Genomic DNA, 15,959 nt, shown 5'->3' with positions numbered 1-15,959 from the left:
ACCTCCTTGCCAAACATCAGCCCATTGCTTGTTTGTATCTCTAAATTCCTCTACCAGTCACTATGGGACAGGTGCTCTTCTTCAGTCCCTGTCACAAATGGCATTTGCTTGCTGCACTGAACTGTCTCTCTTGCTGGAGAGACAGATGAATCTGTTCCCCAGAACGAAGGAAAAAAAAAAAAAAGAAAAAAAGCCAGAACCTCCTTCCTACTTCTTGTCGTTTCAGCGAGAATCAGAACGAAAATGATTGAATTGGGTCAGTGGCAAACCCGGTCAAGCCAGGCTTGATTTTTGCAGCCGGAGGGGGAGCCATAAGCACAGGAATTCACAGTGGGATCTCTCCCGTGACTTGGGATCCCGGGAGGAGGAGAACCCTCGAGCTCAGCGGGAAATGTCTGCCAAAGTTTGCGGTTTGCCAGTGCCGCCCACCAGCCGCCCGAGACCCCTTGGCCGGGGGTGGCCCGGGGTGGCCCTGGGTCTCGCCCGCTCCAGGCTCCCGCCTCCTTTATGCATATTCACAAGGAGGCCGGGCCACCATTCTATTATTCATGAGGTTTCGCGCGCTTTTGTGACCACGTGGGTTGGTTTTCGCGCCGATAGCTGGCGGGGCAGGAAGCGGCGGTGATGGCGGTGAGCAGCAGGGCCGGGCCGGGGGAGCCGTTCATTTGGGGTGTCACCCCCGCTAGTACGGGCGCCGGGTCCTCCCCGCTGCGGGACACTTGGCGCTGCGGCTGTGCGGGGTCCAGAGAGGATTTCGGGGGGGGGGGGGGGGGGGCCATTGGCAGTGCGCCCGGCGGTGCTCCCGAAACGCCGAGGGAATTTACCCGCGTTCCCGGCGCCGCAGAGGAGAGAGCCGGACCGGGGCAGGAGCGGACCCTTTCCCTTCACTCCGGCTGCGCTGCGCTCGGAGGATGGATTTACTTCTATCTTCCCCCTCCAATATGTTTCTATTGTCATTCGCGAGGAGGGCTAATTATTTTAACTCATCGGGGATCCATATACCTCCCTTCTGACCGCGGCCCGCATGGCAGAGGCCTCTGGAGGCATTAGGCCCCTCTCCTCCTGCGTCCCCCTGCCCTCACCCTCCCTCCTGTCCTTGCAGGACTCCTCCGAGTCGCAGGCAGCGGTGACCAGCCCCGTGCGGAGCTCCCGCCGCGGCGATCCCTTCACGTCCAGTCCCGGTCGCGACCTGCCCCCTTTCGAGGATGAGTCCGAAGGGCTCCTGGGGACGGAGGGGCTCCCCGAGGAGGAGGAAGAAGGAGAAGAGCTCATTGGGGAAGGGATGGAAAGGTAAGAAAATCGTTCGTGGGGGTTGAGTCTGGCGATGGAGTGCTGGGGATGTCAGTGCAGCCAGCGCTGTGGGGGGAGCTCTCAAGCCTTGTGGAATCCCTCTGCTGTGCTCGTAGCTGGGGTGAGGGGGCTGAAGAACTGCTGGGCGATGGAGAAAGGTCAGAATATGGTGTTATTTGAATCCTGGGAGAGCTGAGCAAAGTGCCAGCATGGTCCAGGGTGGGTAAACCAGGATCTGCCTGGATGTGTGATGTGCATTCAGCCCAGCTCTTTACCTCTGCAGGCATGAATTTTCATGTTGTTTTACTCAGCAAGGCCTGCCAGCAAGCTGAACTTTACAACACAAAGGCTTGAATGCTGGCATTCCTAACCGTGGTTCTGGAGCCCCTTGCATTCCTAACCATGGTGCTGGAGCCCTTTACTCCAGGGTATTTTCCACTGGGAAGTGCCTTCCTGCTCAACACCGTTCTATCCTACTGCAGAATAACTGCCCTGACATCTGCCCAGCAGTAGCTGGAGAAGGGCTGCTGAATTGCTTTCCTGGCCTGATTCCCTGCTCTGTGTGTGTGTGCTAGGGACTACCGCCCCATCCCGGAGCTAGATGTGTACGAAGCAGAGGGCCTGGCCCTGGATGATGAAGATGTGGAGGAGCTGACTGCCAGCCAGCGGGAAGCTGCTGAGCGGGTGATGAGGCAGCGGGACCGCGAGCTGGAGCAGGGCATGGGCCGCATGAGGAGGGGGCTGCTCTACGGTAAGTGCAATGTGCTGTACCAGGTGTGCTACCCTGTGTGCTTGATAATAACCTAGCCCTTCAGCTGGGTGCTCTACTCTCGGGTTAGTGGGGAGGTCTTTAGAGCTCCAGTCTGTCTGGGCTTTTAAAGAAATCATTGGCTGTGGGCTTGGCTGGATTCCCCAGTGCAGGATCACTTTCCTTTGGGTTTCCTAGGAGCTTATTTGGTGTCCTTCTGGTTACTGCTGAAACAAAGTGAGCATCCTGGGCCTGTATCAAAGGACTGGGATTCTACCAAGTGTATGCTGTAGAATTTGTTGGTGTTGATGCTCCTGTACAGACTTTGTGGGCCGGATGGAAGGGCCTTTGATGCACTTTAAGATCATTCCTTGGTCAGTGCATTAACGGACTTGAATGTGTGCTGTTGCATACAAATCTTCAAATTCATACCCTTAAAGTCTTAGCTATGTTGTGGGAGATGTAGGAGCCGGTCTAGAACTGGATTTGATTTAGGCTGGGCCTGGGATGTCTCTTGGTTTGTATCCTGTGACCTCTTTACTTCCACAGCCTATGCAATCCCACCGTGACTAATCCATAGAGTGGGAATGGGAATCCCAGATCTTGAACAGTTTTTCCTCCCACCCCTTAGACAGTGACGATGAAGACGAAGACCGTCCTGCACGGAAGAGGCGGCTGGCAGAGCGGGCTGCTGAAGGCATGGAAGAGGAGGATGAAGACATGATTGAGAGCATTGAGAACCTGGAAGACATGAAAGGACACTCAGTGAGGGAGTGGGTTTCCATGGCAGCTCCCCGGCTTGAGATCTATCACCGCTTCAAGAACTTCCTGAAGACCCATGTGGATGAACACGGGCACAATGTCTTCAAGGAGAGGATCAGTGACATGTGCAAAGGTAGGGCTGGGTTATTGGAGGATCTCTCTTTCTTTATGTGGGTTACGGTACTTTGTGATGATCCAGTACAGAAGTGGGTATTTTGCTGTCTGCCCTCTTTGTTTCAGACGTTGTGAATCAGCTCTTTAAGAAAGCCTGATGCAGATGGAGATAAATCAATAATGAAGACATGTCTACTGTCTTCTTTGATTCTGGTTGACTAATTAGAAGGCCCCTGGCATCTGCTCTTCATTAATATTCATTTCCTAGAAATGCTAGCAGAAGAATATGTGGGGTAGCAGACAGTAGTCTGCAAGTTTGTGATCTGAAAGAGACAAGAATTGTTTGCTGTCAGCACCAGTTACTTTCTCACACTGGAAACTGGATTATCCAGCAAGGGGGCACAAACAGACCTTGTGACTTTGTAAACTGTGTCAGTGTTGCAGCCTTGTATTCTGAGTAGGCACTGCCAGAAGAATGGTCATTAAGGCTGTCATTGATGAATTTTAAAAGCAGAAACTGTCACATCTAGGATCAGCTCATGTAGCTGTACATGTTGTATTTCTTTATATTGAGCAGAAGCTTGAGCAGTGGAACAGTTTTATAAAGCTGGGAAATAAAAGGCATTTGTCTCATCTGTTTCCATGAATGTAAGACACAGGAGGTTTTTTTCCCAGCCATTCAGCACACATAATGTCTCTCCTATTAACTTCTGTTTCCTGGACATCTCTGAGAGAGTTGTGTATTGTGCTTAGGCCTTTGAATTTCATGAACACTGAGCTTGGGAAGTATCTGCCGAACTGGAGAGGCACAATCACAAGCTTGGTACTGATGAAGAATTTGTTAGAGAAATAAATTTAAAAGGGTTTTCCACCCATTTTCAAATCGTTAACCTCTAATCTTCAAGGAAGGTGCAAAGATCTACTAACTGCAGCCTGCAGGATACAGGCTTGTCTGTTAGGGCTATCCTTTGCAAACTCCTTAAGGAGTAAACAGGCTGAAATTACAATTCACCCCATCTTTTTCTTAAGAGAACAGAGAGAGTCTGGTGGTGAACTATGAAGATCTGGCAGCCCAGGAGCATGTCCTTGCCTACTTTCTGCCTGAGGCCCCAGCAGAGATGCTGAAGATCTTTGATGAAGCAGCCAAGGAAGTGGTGCTGGCCATGTACCCGAAGTATGATCGTATTGCTCAGGAGATCCATGTCCGTATCTCCCACCTCCCTCTGGTGGAAGAGCTACGGTCACTCAGGTAAGAGTAGAACTACCAGCAGTGGCTGTGGGGCTTGCATTAGGCTTTGGGGTGCTCAGGACTCATGTGTGAGCTAAACGTCTGGATAAGTTTAACAGAATGGCTGAGCTTAGCACAGGAAAAAAATCATACTAAGGATGAACTTTCAGCATCCCTGAGGTAAACTTGTGCCTTGCAGCAAGAGTCTTTCTGAAAGCTGTTTTGCCTTCTCTGCCCTGCAGGCATTCAGCATACCTCTGTCTTTCCTTAGGCAACTGCACTTGAATCAGTTGATCCGGACCAGTGGAGTGGTGACAAGTTGCACAGGGGTCCTGCCTCAGCTCAGCATGGTCAAATATAACTGCAGCAAGTGCAACTTCATCCTAGGGCCCTTTTTCCAGTCGCAGAACCAGGAGGTGAAACCCGGTTCCTGTCCAGAGTGTCAGTCTCTTGGCCCATTTGAAATCAACATGGAAGAGGTAAGAGACTGTGTACTTGCCTGGATGAGAGTGGCTGCTCATCCTGCTCCATTGTCTGCTCCTCTCAGCCCTGCTTTGACTCCCACCCTTGGAACAGCTTGCTGTGGGGGGAGGGGTCTTCTGCTATATCCAGGGGGCTGTGAAGATAGGTCTGTTTGAGGTCTGAGCTCTTGACCTGAATGACTCAATTTATCAACCAAAAGTAATTTATTGCCACACTGTAGGTGTTTGGAGTGAATTTTTTGCCGCAATCATCTGTGGTACACAGTTATTTATTCCCATTTTAGAAATGCGGACACATGCTGTCCAGATCTCCTTCCCAGGTTAGGTCAGTCTGTCAGCTAAGGAAACCAGAAGGCAAAGTCGTTGATGTGAAGCTTCTAACTTTGATTCTTTGTTTTAATACCTTTAACCATCACAAGTGGAGCATTCTTCTCCCAGGAACTGGTCCAGTATTTGGGTGGAAAAATACTGTGGAGGCTGAAACACGGTGGTGAGATGCAGTAAAGTGCTTTCCTGTCCCCCTCTATTGTCTGTCACACCGTGGAATTGCTCCTCACAACCTCCATCTTCCCATGTCCATAGTTTTCTAACTGAAGTTCAGTAAATCTTGGATTGGCCCTTCTCTCTGAGGTGCCTCTGAAAAGCCATGCTGGTGCCTGCTGGATTTGCTGGGTGTCACCCTGGTTTTTCTGAGTTTTTTAAAGCCTTTTGATTGTTCATAAAATGGAGTCAGACTTTTTAGCTACTGTACAATATTAGGAGCAGTTTTTACCTTTTCCCACACATGTAACATAAACAATCCTTTGTTTTTCATTCTCTGTCCTTTGTTTGCATATTTCTAACCTGAAAACAATTGTAACTGACAGCTGGTCTGGCCATTTAGCTAGAAGGTGAAAACTCCAGAAGCCAATCCACAGCCAGGCCCACAAATGTATAAAAAGTAAGAAATAAACAGGCAGAGGGGCTCTCGGCCTTGGCTCAGCCTTGGGGCTCTCTCAGAGGAACTCTCTGCCCTGCGAAATTTCTCGTCTCTGTGTGATTGCTTTGCGTATCCCGATCACAGCTGGGTAACTTTTTTTTTTGCTGCTGCAGACAGTCTATCAGAACTATCAGCGCATCAAGATCCAGGAGAGCCCTGGGAAGGTGGCTGCAGGCAGGCTGCCCCGCTCCAAAGATGCCATTCTCCTCGCTGATCTGGTGGACAGCTGCAAGCCAGGAGATGAGATTGTGAGTACATTGTTCAAGTATCAGGAGAGCACGGTATTTTTAAATTCTGACAGTGACATCACAGGAACATCTGTGGGAATATGGGGAGAGGTTGTCCTCAAATGCATTTGAGCCTTACCTTAAAATGGAGTGGGGTCTGCTTTGTACTGTGCAGGCACTGACACAGCATTTCCTGCTTCCCAGGAGCTGACAGGGATCTACCACAACAACTACGATGGCTCCTTGAACACTGCCAATGGGTTCCCAGTGTTTGCAACTGTGATCCTGGCCAACCACATCGCCAAAAAGGACAACAAGCTGGCTGTTGGGGAGCTGACTGATGAAGATGTGAAAGTGATTGTGGGTCTGTCCAAGGATGAACAAATTGGGGAGAAGGTGGGTTAGCCTCAGACATCCCTTTTTTTCGTGTTGATAGCTTGCCATCACCTGGCAGCTGGATCAGGAAGTGATGAAATGGGTCTGCTGGCCAAACAATGGATAAAGGAACCCAGAAATCCCTGTTCTCTCTGAATGGTCTTCTGTAGCTCTCAGACAGCTTTTGATGAGAATCAGTTACAGGAGGGAAGTAAATAAGGAGCCTCCCTTGTAATTTTGGAGGTCAAATTTTCTGTTTCTCCCATTCCTTCTCAGAGCCTTCTACATCACAACAGGGCTAGAGGACAAGTGAGAGACACTCAGGCACTGTTTATATCGGATCACTTTTCTTTCCCTATGTCTTAAAAGCCACATGGTGGAAGTGTTCTGTGAGGCCAATGATTGCATCTCCAGTCTCCTAAAGGGAGATTATTGCTTATCTTAAGTCGTGATAGAGATTTTAGCTTTGCTTCCTGTGTTGGTTCCTTAGAGAGACCCAGATGACCGTCGATGGCAAAAGGCAAGAGCCTGCTCTTTGTCTAGAGGGGAGGAAATTATAGCTTTATTTGGTCCAGAGCTATTTTAGCTCCTTTCCCGTCCCCGCCAGTGCCAGAGAGAGACCAACCCCCCTCCCTGTCTGGGGGCTTTTTCCCAGGGGGGACGGGCCCAGAGGCAGGTACAAGCCACTACCCAGTCGGGGATAAGGCGGGACTGGAGCAGAGTTGGGTTACATTCCAGTGTGGGGGATGGGCACGGCCGAGCAGGGACAAACCATGTGATACAGTTTCCAAGGGGAACACGGAAAAAAACATTACAAACCCCAATATAAAAATGAAACACAATATAAACCAAATTAACACAGCGTAACAGCTTCCTCTATATGCTAAGACCTGAATGCAATATTTGAAAGAACAAAGCTCCTGGACTAGTGCATGTTCAACCTCACTTGGGTCAGATTTAACCTCTGTAATGGGGGACTTTGCTCCATTGCCTTGGCTGTGCTGTTGTTACAGTGACTGCTTTTGCAGTGGATGCAGCAGCTTCAGTTAAGTCAGGAGTGTTTTAACATGAGCAGTCTCCAGCATCAGAATATATCCAGCATCAGAATACCAGTCTCCAGGTATTTTCAGAATACCCTTGAGAAAATAAGCCAGTTGTTCATAATATTTGACTGTGATGACAATTCATGTGCGGCTTAGCCCATTCAAGTACTGTCCTATGCAATGAGTAAGCTTCCAATCAAGGTCCCAAGAGCTGATAACAAGCATTTGTGATGTGCCTTGTGCACAACATGGTTGTGGAGGCAGTGGCAGCAGCTTCCAGCACGAGACTAAATAATCTGCCATGCCCCAACAGCACCATTTTTGTGAAGCTCCTGCTGGCAATGGTGGGTGGGTGTCATTTGCCTTTTAAAAAGCCCTCACACCCTGGATAATAAAATACTCTTTGGAGACAGCAGTATCTTAAGAGTAGCTTTAGATGTGGCATCTTGCTGATGTTCATGCAAGATTCTATTCAGAATGGGAACTGGTATTCCCTGGACAATTCCTCTGGTTTGCCTTTCAGATTTTTGCCAGCATTGCTCCATCTATTTATGGACATGAAGATATCAAAAGGGGCTTGGCTTTAGCTCTCTTTGGTGGAGAGCCCAAAAACCCAGGTGAGTGTCACTTGTGTCCTTTGGTCCTGCCTCATTCAGGGGAGGACAAAGGGTCTGGGGTTTGTCTGTGCTGCTGCAATAAGAGCAGTTAGAGTTGTCTGTGTCACTTGGTAACAGACAAGGTTTAGCAGACTGAGGGATATCTGTGATTGAACTGGCTGTTTTATCACACTGAAAACTCTGGTGTGACAGTAGAAATGCTATGACTGAAAACAGCTCCTGCTGCAAACCCAGGCAAATTTTTATCCCTCTTCTAGGAGATCACGTTTAATACTCCTTCAGAGGTTTGACCTGGCACCCTGATTTGTTATCATCTCCTTGAAAGGATGTGTTGGGATGTGTCAGCAAAGTTAGAAAGTCTGTTTTACGAAGATGACTGCCTCCAAAACTGACTTTCTTTCCCCCTCAACTTTCCTGTAAACTGGTTGCCATGCCTGCCCGTTGCCCTCTCTTCAGCTTTGTGGTGCTTGGGGCAGGGTTGCTGCCAAGCCATGCACTCAGCTGCCTCATGGTTTTCCCATTGCTTTTGTAGGTGGCAAACACAAAGTTCGTGGTGACATCAATGTGCTTCTGTGTGGAGACCCTGGTACTGCAAAATCACAGTTTCTTAAATACATAGAGAAGGCGTCAAGCAGAGCAATTTTCACCACTGGCCAGGGTGCTTCTGCTGTGGGCCTCACAGCCTATGTGCAGAGGCACCCAGTCAGCAAGGAGTGGACTTTGGAGGCAGGAGCCCTCGTGCTGGCTGACAGAGGTGTCTGCCTGATTGATGAATTTGACAAGGTGAGCCGAGCTTCATCTCTCTGGGAAGGATTAACTGGGAAGTGACCAGCTGTAACCTCTGTCCACTGAGGACACACTGTGACATCTCCCAGATGACCAAAGTGCCTTCAGTTTGCTTAGGCCCTTGCTGTTCCATAGTGCAGTTTGCTGCCTTTTCAGAGCATCTGGAGGTGATTCCCTTTGGTGTGTTTGGCAGTGGGGTATAGACATAGTTTCACTTATCGTTCTTGCTTTCCTGTAGATGAATGATCAGGATAGGACCAGCATCCATGAAGCCATGGAACAGCAAAGCATTTCTATCTCCAAAGCAGGCATTGTCACATCCTTGCAAGCTCGCTGCACCATTGTTGCTGCTGCCAATCCCATAGGTAAGTGCTGAGAAACTACAGAACCATCTCAGGCTCTCAGCATAAGTCCACAGTCATGAGAGCTGTGGCACAGCTTTGTCTCCTTCCTCCTGGTTCCTTCAATTCTGGAGCAGAGATCAAGTTAGCAGAAAAGTCTTCAGTGACATACTGGAGGTCTGTCCTTCCTCCAGAGCTCCAGCCTTGGAGCCCATTTCACCTGGATTGTCTCTGACCCAGGTGGTCGATATGACCCGTCGCTGACGTTCTCGGATAACGTAGACCTGACAGAGCCCATCATCTCTCGATTCGATATCCTGTGCGTGGTGAGAGACACGGTAGACTCAGTGCAGGTAGGGGTTGTGCCAGGAATCTGTGTGTTGGGCTTGAGTGCTGCTCTTGGGATGCTCAGGTGCAGCTGCCCACTGAGTCTTTTCTGTCCAGTGAGTGTGCTCAGTGTCTGTTGGTGCACTGCTCTCTTGTAGGATGAAATGCTTGCCCGGTTCGTTGTTGGCAGCCATGTCAAGCACCACCCAGGCAGCAAGGATGCAGTGAATGGGGACACTAACGAGGTCATCCTTCCCAACACCTATGGGGTTGAACCCATTCCTCAAGAGATCCTACGGAAATATATCATCTATGCCAAAGAGAAGGTCCACCCCAAACTCAACCAGATGGACCAGGACAAGGTGGCCAGGATGTACAGTGATCTCAGGAAGGAGTCTATGGTGAGAATGCTGAGGAAAGGAGGGAAGAGCTGTAGGTATCTAGACTGCAAATCAACCTCAGGCTGCTCCAGCATATGTTGACACATACTTGCCATTCCCATCGCAAAAGTCTGTGCCACTGTTTTGTGTGAGACAGGCAGATCCTGCAGTGTCTGCTGAACAGATGATTATTCATCTGGGTGCAGAGTCTTGCCTGTTGGTGATGTGTGTGTGGACTGATGGACTGGACACACGTACAGTGCCTGTCATAGCAAAGTCCTTTTCGTTGTCACCCAGTCTGGCAGGCGCACAGGAGATGTTTGCATTCACTCAGATCTTTGTGCTCCTGGTATATTACAGGGAGCTATTTGTAGAAATACCCTTCTGTTTTGTCTGTGGAATGTCTCAGGATTATTTCATGCTCTCCAAGTGAAAGAGGAATTTGTTGAGGTGTGAGGGAGATTTTTGGAACTTGGGAAAACTATCTTTTTTTGATTGGCTTTTTGTTTCTTTAACTCCTAAAATTTGCTGGAGGAAACTGGATTGCTAATCTTGGAAAGGCCCTAAACAGTGTCACAGAATGACCCCACAACATCCCCTTGCACTATGCTGAATTCAGATGGACAAGGAAGCTGTGCCAGGCTGTGTGGCTGTGCCAACAGGTGGCAGAGCCTCAGCCTGAGTCACCCTCAGAGGTGCAGAGAGCTCCCTGCAGGCTGAAAGGAACTGGATCCTGGGCCAGAATGCACCTGTCTTGCCCTGTGTCTTGTATCCTTCAGTAACATGTCACCTCCTCCCCTTAGGCAACGGGCAGCATCCCAATCACGGTGCGGCACATTGAGTCCATGATCCGCATGGCCGAGGCACACGCCCGGATGCACCTGCGCGATTACGTGGTGGAGGATGATGTCAACATGGCCATCAGGGTGATGCTGGAGAGCTTCATTGACACACAGAAGTTCAGTGTCATGCGGAGCATGCGCAAGGTGGGCACCAGCTGAGCCAGGGGCTGTGGCTGTATCCCAGGCCCTGTGGGTTCAGCTGCAGCCTCCTTGCACTGCCCTGGCTGTGGGAAGAGACTTCATGCTCTGCAGGGGTCTGACCTGTGGAGATAGGCGCTGAGCCTGTGTAAGTGGAGTACTGTGGGTCTGAAGTGTCAAGGAGGTTCCTTGTCGGACCATCCAGGAGCCACTCTGGCAGTCACACACCACCTGAGCTTGGGACCAAGGCCACTTCACAGCTGCACACACCACACTCACAGGGTACAGCCAGACAAGGTTTCCTTACCAGCTTGACCCCAGGTTTTCCCATAGCAGAGTCTCAAACATCTGGATACTTAGAATAATTTAATCACCGTGCAATAACAACAGCTCGAGCTGGAGTGCCTTTGAGGAGGACTCCAAACAAGGAACTGTTCTGTGACTGCCCCTTGTTAGTCTGGGGTGAGGCAATGACTTTGTTTGGTCTGATAAGGAAGTGTACCTTGAGCCTCTGAGTCAAAAGCACTGTCATGTCTATTCTTCTTTGACACCTTCCCTGCTATTTTGGCACCGGGCACCTGCTACTGCTGCTTCCAGGTGATCAAGCCAAGCAGGCGTTTTGTTTCTTCATGTTTTTATTGGGCTCTCAGGGTACAGGTTACCACAGGGTAGCACTCACTGTGGGTTAGTGTGCAATCTGCCCTGTTCTCTGAGTGCAGGGGTTGGCTCCAAACAGCTCTTGGCTGGCCACATGCTGGCGTTTATCCAGTGTTGAATGTCTGCCCTCTGTCTGGAAGACTCGTGGCCTCTCTCTTTGCCCTCAAACAGTCAGCCAAAGATGAGCGTCTGCTGGGGAGGCACAGGGCAGTCTGGTTTAAGGGAAGCTGCTCTGTGGCTTGCCCAGGGTCAGCCCTCCCACAGCTGTGTCCCTGGGGTTAGCACAACCCCACAGCAGTGCACTGCTAGCCTCCAAGAGGCACCAGCACCTCTAAGGAGATTCCAGATGGGAATAAAAGCAGTTAGCAGAGGAGTTGTGGCTGTCAGAGGGCTGCCACTGCATGTGCAAGTAGCACCTTAGCAAGGCCATAGTCACTTGAGATACGCTAAGGGCACAGGTGATAGCAGTGTCATTTGTTTCCTTGTGTGCTCCGTGGGAGGGGGGGGTTGGTTGATGTTGGGCACTGCAGTGTGTCACTCTTCTGATCCTCATGGCTCATCTCATCCTCCCTCCTAGACATTCTCCCGCTACCTCTCATTCAAGCGAGACAACAATGAGCTGCTGCTGTTCATCCTGAAGCAGCTGGTTGCAGAGCAGGTAATGTACCAGAGAAACCGCTATGGAGCCCAGCAAGACACCATAGAAGTCCCAGAGAAGGACCTGGTGGACAAGGTATGGGCTTATAACCACTGCCTCTGGGACTGGTTCATGCTCTCTCTACAGCCTCAGAACCAGAGGCATTCTGAGACTTCTAATTTCCTTTCCTGTGTTATGATACCATAAAAAACTGGTGTTAATCAATATAACCCAACATGAGGATTGTCTCCTCTGTATTTGCTCCTCTTGTTCGGAAGTGTTGTATTTTTCCCTCTCTGTTCTCATACCCCTCGGGTTGAGAATGGGGTTGGAATGGTAAAACCTGCAGTATGGTGCTTATGCAGGTGAATGAGAACTCAAGTTCCCTGGCATCTGCATTTGCAGAAACAAAAAGCAGAAAAATCTTTGTGTATGAACTTTATCAATCCCTCCTGAGGCTCACTTGCCTCCTCCTTCATGCTTGTCTAAAGGTTGAACTTCTGACTTGGCCTTTCTGTGCAAAATATTGACCTTGTTTGGCACTAAAGCAGTGTTTGATTCCTATATTAGTGCTCTTCTGTTCTTTGCATCAGATGTGCAGAGCCACAGCTTGGTGTTGCCAGGGTGACCACCCCAGTCAGATGTCTCCCTTGCAGAACTCGCCCTTTGGATGAAGTTTTGCATGCTTTTGAATTGGAGTTAGATTCTAGCTCTAGTGAAAGTAAAAGGACAAGCTGAGAACAGGCAGGTGCTGAGCCAGCATCCTCTCTTGGCTCAGCTCAGCACTGCTAATGCTCCTTCCTCCTGACCTGCAGTCTCCCCTGCTACTGCAGTTCTGGCTCTTGCTGAGCAGAACAAAAATTGCTGACTGTGAAATTTTATGCAGCCTCTGCTATAGAAACCACATGATTCTTACTTAGATTAAATAAACATTCACCTCTCCCCTCTTCTTCCTCCCAGGCTCGGCAGATCAACATCCACAACCTCTCAGCCTTTTATGACAGTGAAGTGTTCAAGATGAACAGGTTCAGCCGGGATGTGAAGCGGAAGATGATTGTCCAGCAGTTCTGAGGCTGGCAGCAGAGTCTGCCACATGCTTCTATGGGATGAGACCACCATCCTCCAGCCCTCGAGGAATGCTATGGAGATCCTGAGCCAGAGGGACTAGGCTGCACATCCTCTTGCTTGCTTTGCGCCTAATGGATTGAGGGAGAGCAGAGCTGCTGAAGATCTTGTAAATAGAACAGAATTAAGTAGTTAAATGCCCTGTCAAGTCTGTTTAGCAACTTCATTCACTATTTTGCCTTGTAGCTAAGCACAGCAGGGAGAGAATTGCTAGCCATATACATGGCATGTTTTCTGTTGGCTTGTCACAGTTGTTACAGGCTCCTCTGCAGGAGGGACCAAGTGGGAGCATTTGGAAAGCATTATCCATTCCCCTTGGACTACAAGCACCCTCAGGGATTCTCTTTTCCCATCTCTGGTAACTGTACAGCCTCATGGGTGATAATTGAAACTGCTTTCAGCTCCATGAACCAGCCAGTCTCTCTGCTCTGCGCCTTTGTGCCTGACACTTGACATTTCTCCAGGTGCCCATATGGTTTGACCTTGTGTTTGGTTTTGTAGGGAAGGAGGGGGAAAGCAGAGGAAGACAAGAACTAAGACAAAACATAGCTCTTTCTGATCTTAATGATGATCTCTGTGGGCACTGAAAGCTCCTTCAGTACTTGCTGGGGAGAGGCTTCTCTTGCATTAGTGGATGTTACCTCTATGTATCTGTCAGCAGGTGGGAATTTACAGCTGAATCCAACTGCTGCCTTTGACACCTAAATTGAACACCCTTTCACATCCATTTGTTGAGGGTGAAGTATCCACGGTGCTGGTTTTGGGCATGGTAGTGGAGGAGACCTAAGTTGGAATGTGTTCAGAGGGGACAAGATGGGCTCAGTGTTCACATGCAATTTTCTTAGTATGTGTGTTTTAAATACATTTGTTTTTCAATACTTCTGTGTTTCCTCTTTTGGTAGCTCCTGCCACCAAGAGTGGAAGTAAGAGCTTAAGTGAGCAACCTGGAGGCTGCATGAACTGCCCAGCAGTTTGAGGGGTTAGGTTTGGGTACAATCACATCTCATATTTGCTGTTCAGGTTAGTAGGAATGGCCAGTGCTGGCTCTCAGCTCTAGCTGTGACATCTGTGGACCGATAACAGGACACAGTTGCCCTTGACCATGAATGCTGCCTTTCCCACCAAGGACCTGCCTGCAGTGGTTCCTTCCCTGTCTTGCCTGTTTGTGTTTGTATCCCATTGCAACTGTCCCATCACAGTATTTCCTCCCTCCCTTCCTTACACACACTTGGGTTAGACAGCCTTGATCTCATGCTTTGGCTGCCACTTAGATTCCAGTGTGGGAGAACCAGTAACCCCTCCCCAGGGTGCAGCTGAGCTCTGCAGTGAATGTGCTTTTTCCTGGCTGGAGCTGCAGGACCTTATGGCATCTCCAGCCTGCCGCCTGAGCTCAGGAGAATTTGTGAGCTGGCTGCTGCAGTTGTGTGCTGGCCAAGCAGAGGTGTCCCTGGCTCTCGACACTGTGGGGTTTGTCACAGTGATGTGTGTGCCTGTGTGTCTTTCCAGCCTGGAGCCAGCAGGGCTTGAGCCCTGCTGAGAGCTGAGCACATGACTCTCAGCCTGAAGCTAGCTCTGCGTGTTGCCTCCTCTATCTGCCAGCTCCCTCCTGTGTATTTGTTAAACTGTTTTGGCTGTTTTTTTCCCCTTCCTACTGAGTCTCTGTCTACCAGGACTTTCTACAGGCAGTCAGTAGAGACACTTCCTGGTATTCCTTACCTGCCTGAGCAAGCCTTTGTCCCTGAATGTGGTCCTGGATCAGGTCTGTGTTGGGGATGGCCAAGCCGCTGTGTGCCTGCAACTGCCTGGTGAGGTCTGGTGTAGTTCCTCAAGGACACAGCTGTTAGCACCTTACCTCCTACGGCCAGAGGCCACAGAGACTGTCCCTGGGGACAGCAACTGCAAGCACTTGCACAGTGGCCAGCTCCGTGGGGAACCCACATACCTTGCTTGGGAAAGTCCTGGCCCTGAGAGAGCAAAACCAGAAATAACAAGGGATGAAACAAGCTTGCAAACTGGTGTGTTTGTGTCAATGACTGTTGGGTCCAGGAGGAGGAAGAGGCTTTGTGTCATGCTGGAGAAGCAGAAAATGCTTCCTAAACCCTTGCAACTTTGTGAGGCCTCTGCTATGCCTGTAGTGACCCACAGTTAAACCGGTGGCCAAACATGTCACTGCAAACCATGAGAGATACACAGGAATGGGGCGGTACTCCTGATTTTCCCAACTCCTCGCCCTGCTGCTGGACAGGGCTGTTGATAGCACCATTCAGTTTTATCCTACAGCTTTCTCCTGCCTCCTGTGCTCTGGTCCCACCTCACTTGGCACATAAAGTAAGCAGTGGCATCGGTGAGATGCCATTGTTGGAGCCACTTGTTTGTCATTTTGCTCACTGCCTCCCAAATCTTCAACACAAAGGCAGTTGTGCCCTCCCACCATTGTGTTGCCAGCATCCAGCAGCACAATGAATTCTTGCAGCTGCGCCCTTGCTAATTCTGGCATCAGCCACTCACTGGAGTGTTAATGCCAGTCTGAAGGCATGTTCTTTCTCATGGCCACAGCTTTTCAGGTTCCCTGGAGCAAGCTTTGGCTGTTGACAGCATCAGCTGTCTGATCTGGACAGGGGTGCAGGCAGAGGAAAACATGCTGTTCTGAGCAGGGACTGCCTTGCCAGGAGCCATGTTCCTGCTGAACATAGCGAGGATTTTGCTGCAGAGCTCTGGAGCTTGGCAAGCCAAGCCGCACTCATAGAATGAGGAGTTGCTCCCCTGACAACCTTGAGTTAAGCCAAGCTTGTGCACTTGGCTTTTTGCTGCTGTGATTCGAACTGCAGAGTTCTCCTGTTAGCCAGGGGCAAAGGCAGGAG

The 15,959-nt window shown here is 49.8% G+C and overlaps 1 protein-coding gene across 1 annotated transcript; it reads left to right on the top strand.

Moving 5' to 3' along the window:
- The first annotated feature begins 570 nt into the window (after positions 1–570).
- MCM2 (minichromosome maintenance complex component 2) lies at positions 571–15,110 on the top strand. Its single transcript, XM_040076403.2, has 16 exons — positions 571–630; positions 1,103–1,290; positions 1,866–2,041; positions 2,670–2,933; positions 3,944–4,163; positions 4,414–4,621; positions 5,717–5,851; positions 6,035–6,226; positions 7,772–7,865; positions 8,398–8,648; positions 8,890–9,016; positions 9,233–9,345; positions 9,478–9,720; positions 10,503–10,685; positions 11,914–12,069; positions 12,934–15,110. Exons 1-16 carry the CDS (start codon positions 625–627, stop codon positions 13,042–13,044), a joined length of 2,667 nt encoding a protein of 888 aa, XP_039932337.1. The 5' UTR covers positions 571–624; the 3' UTR covers positions 13,045–15,110.
- Positions 15,111–15,959: the final 849 nt, after the last annotated feature.

This window comes from Hirundo rustica, chromosome 12, assembly GCF_015227805.2.
Source record: "Hirundo rustica isolate bHirRus1 chromosome 12, bHirRus1.pri.v3, whole genome shotgun sequence".
NCBI classification, from domain to species: Eukaryota; Metazoa; Chordata; class Aves; order Passeriformes; family Hirundinidae; genus Hirundo; species Hirundo rustica.
This window is presented reverse-complemented; position numbering and strand designations above follow the sequence as displayed.

Bases quoted from the DNA above. Each gene is read 5' to 3' on its own strand.
- MCM2 (XM_040076403.2), top strand. The intron at 9,017-9,232 runs GTAAGTGCTGAG...TCTCTGACCCAG, and splicing joins TGCTGCTGCCAATCCCATAG to GTGGTCGATATGACCCGTCG. The intron at 9,346-9,477 runs GTAGGGGTTGTG...GCTCTCTTGTAG, and splicing joins ACACGGTAGACTCAGTGCAG to GATGAAATGCTTGCCCGGTT.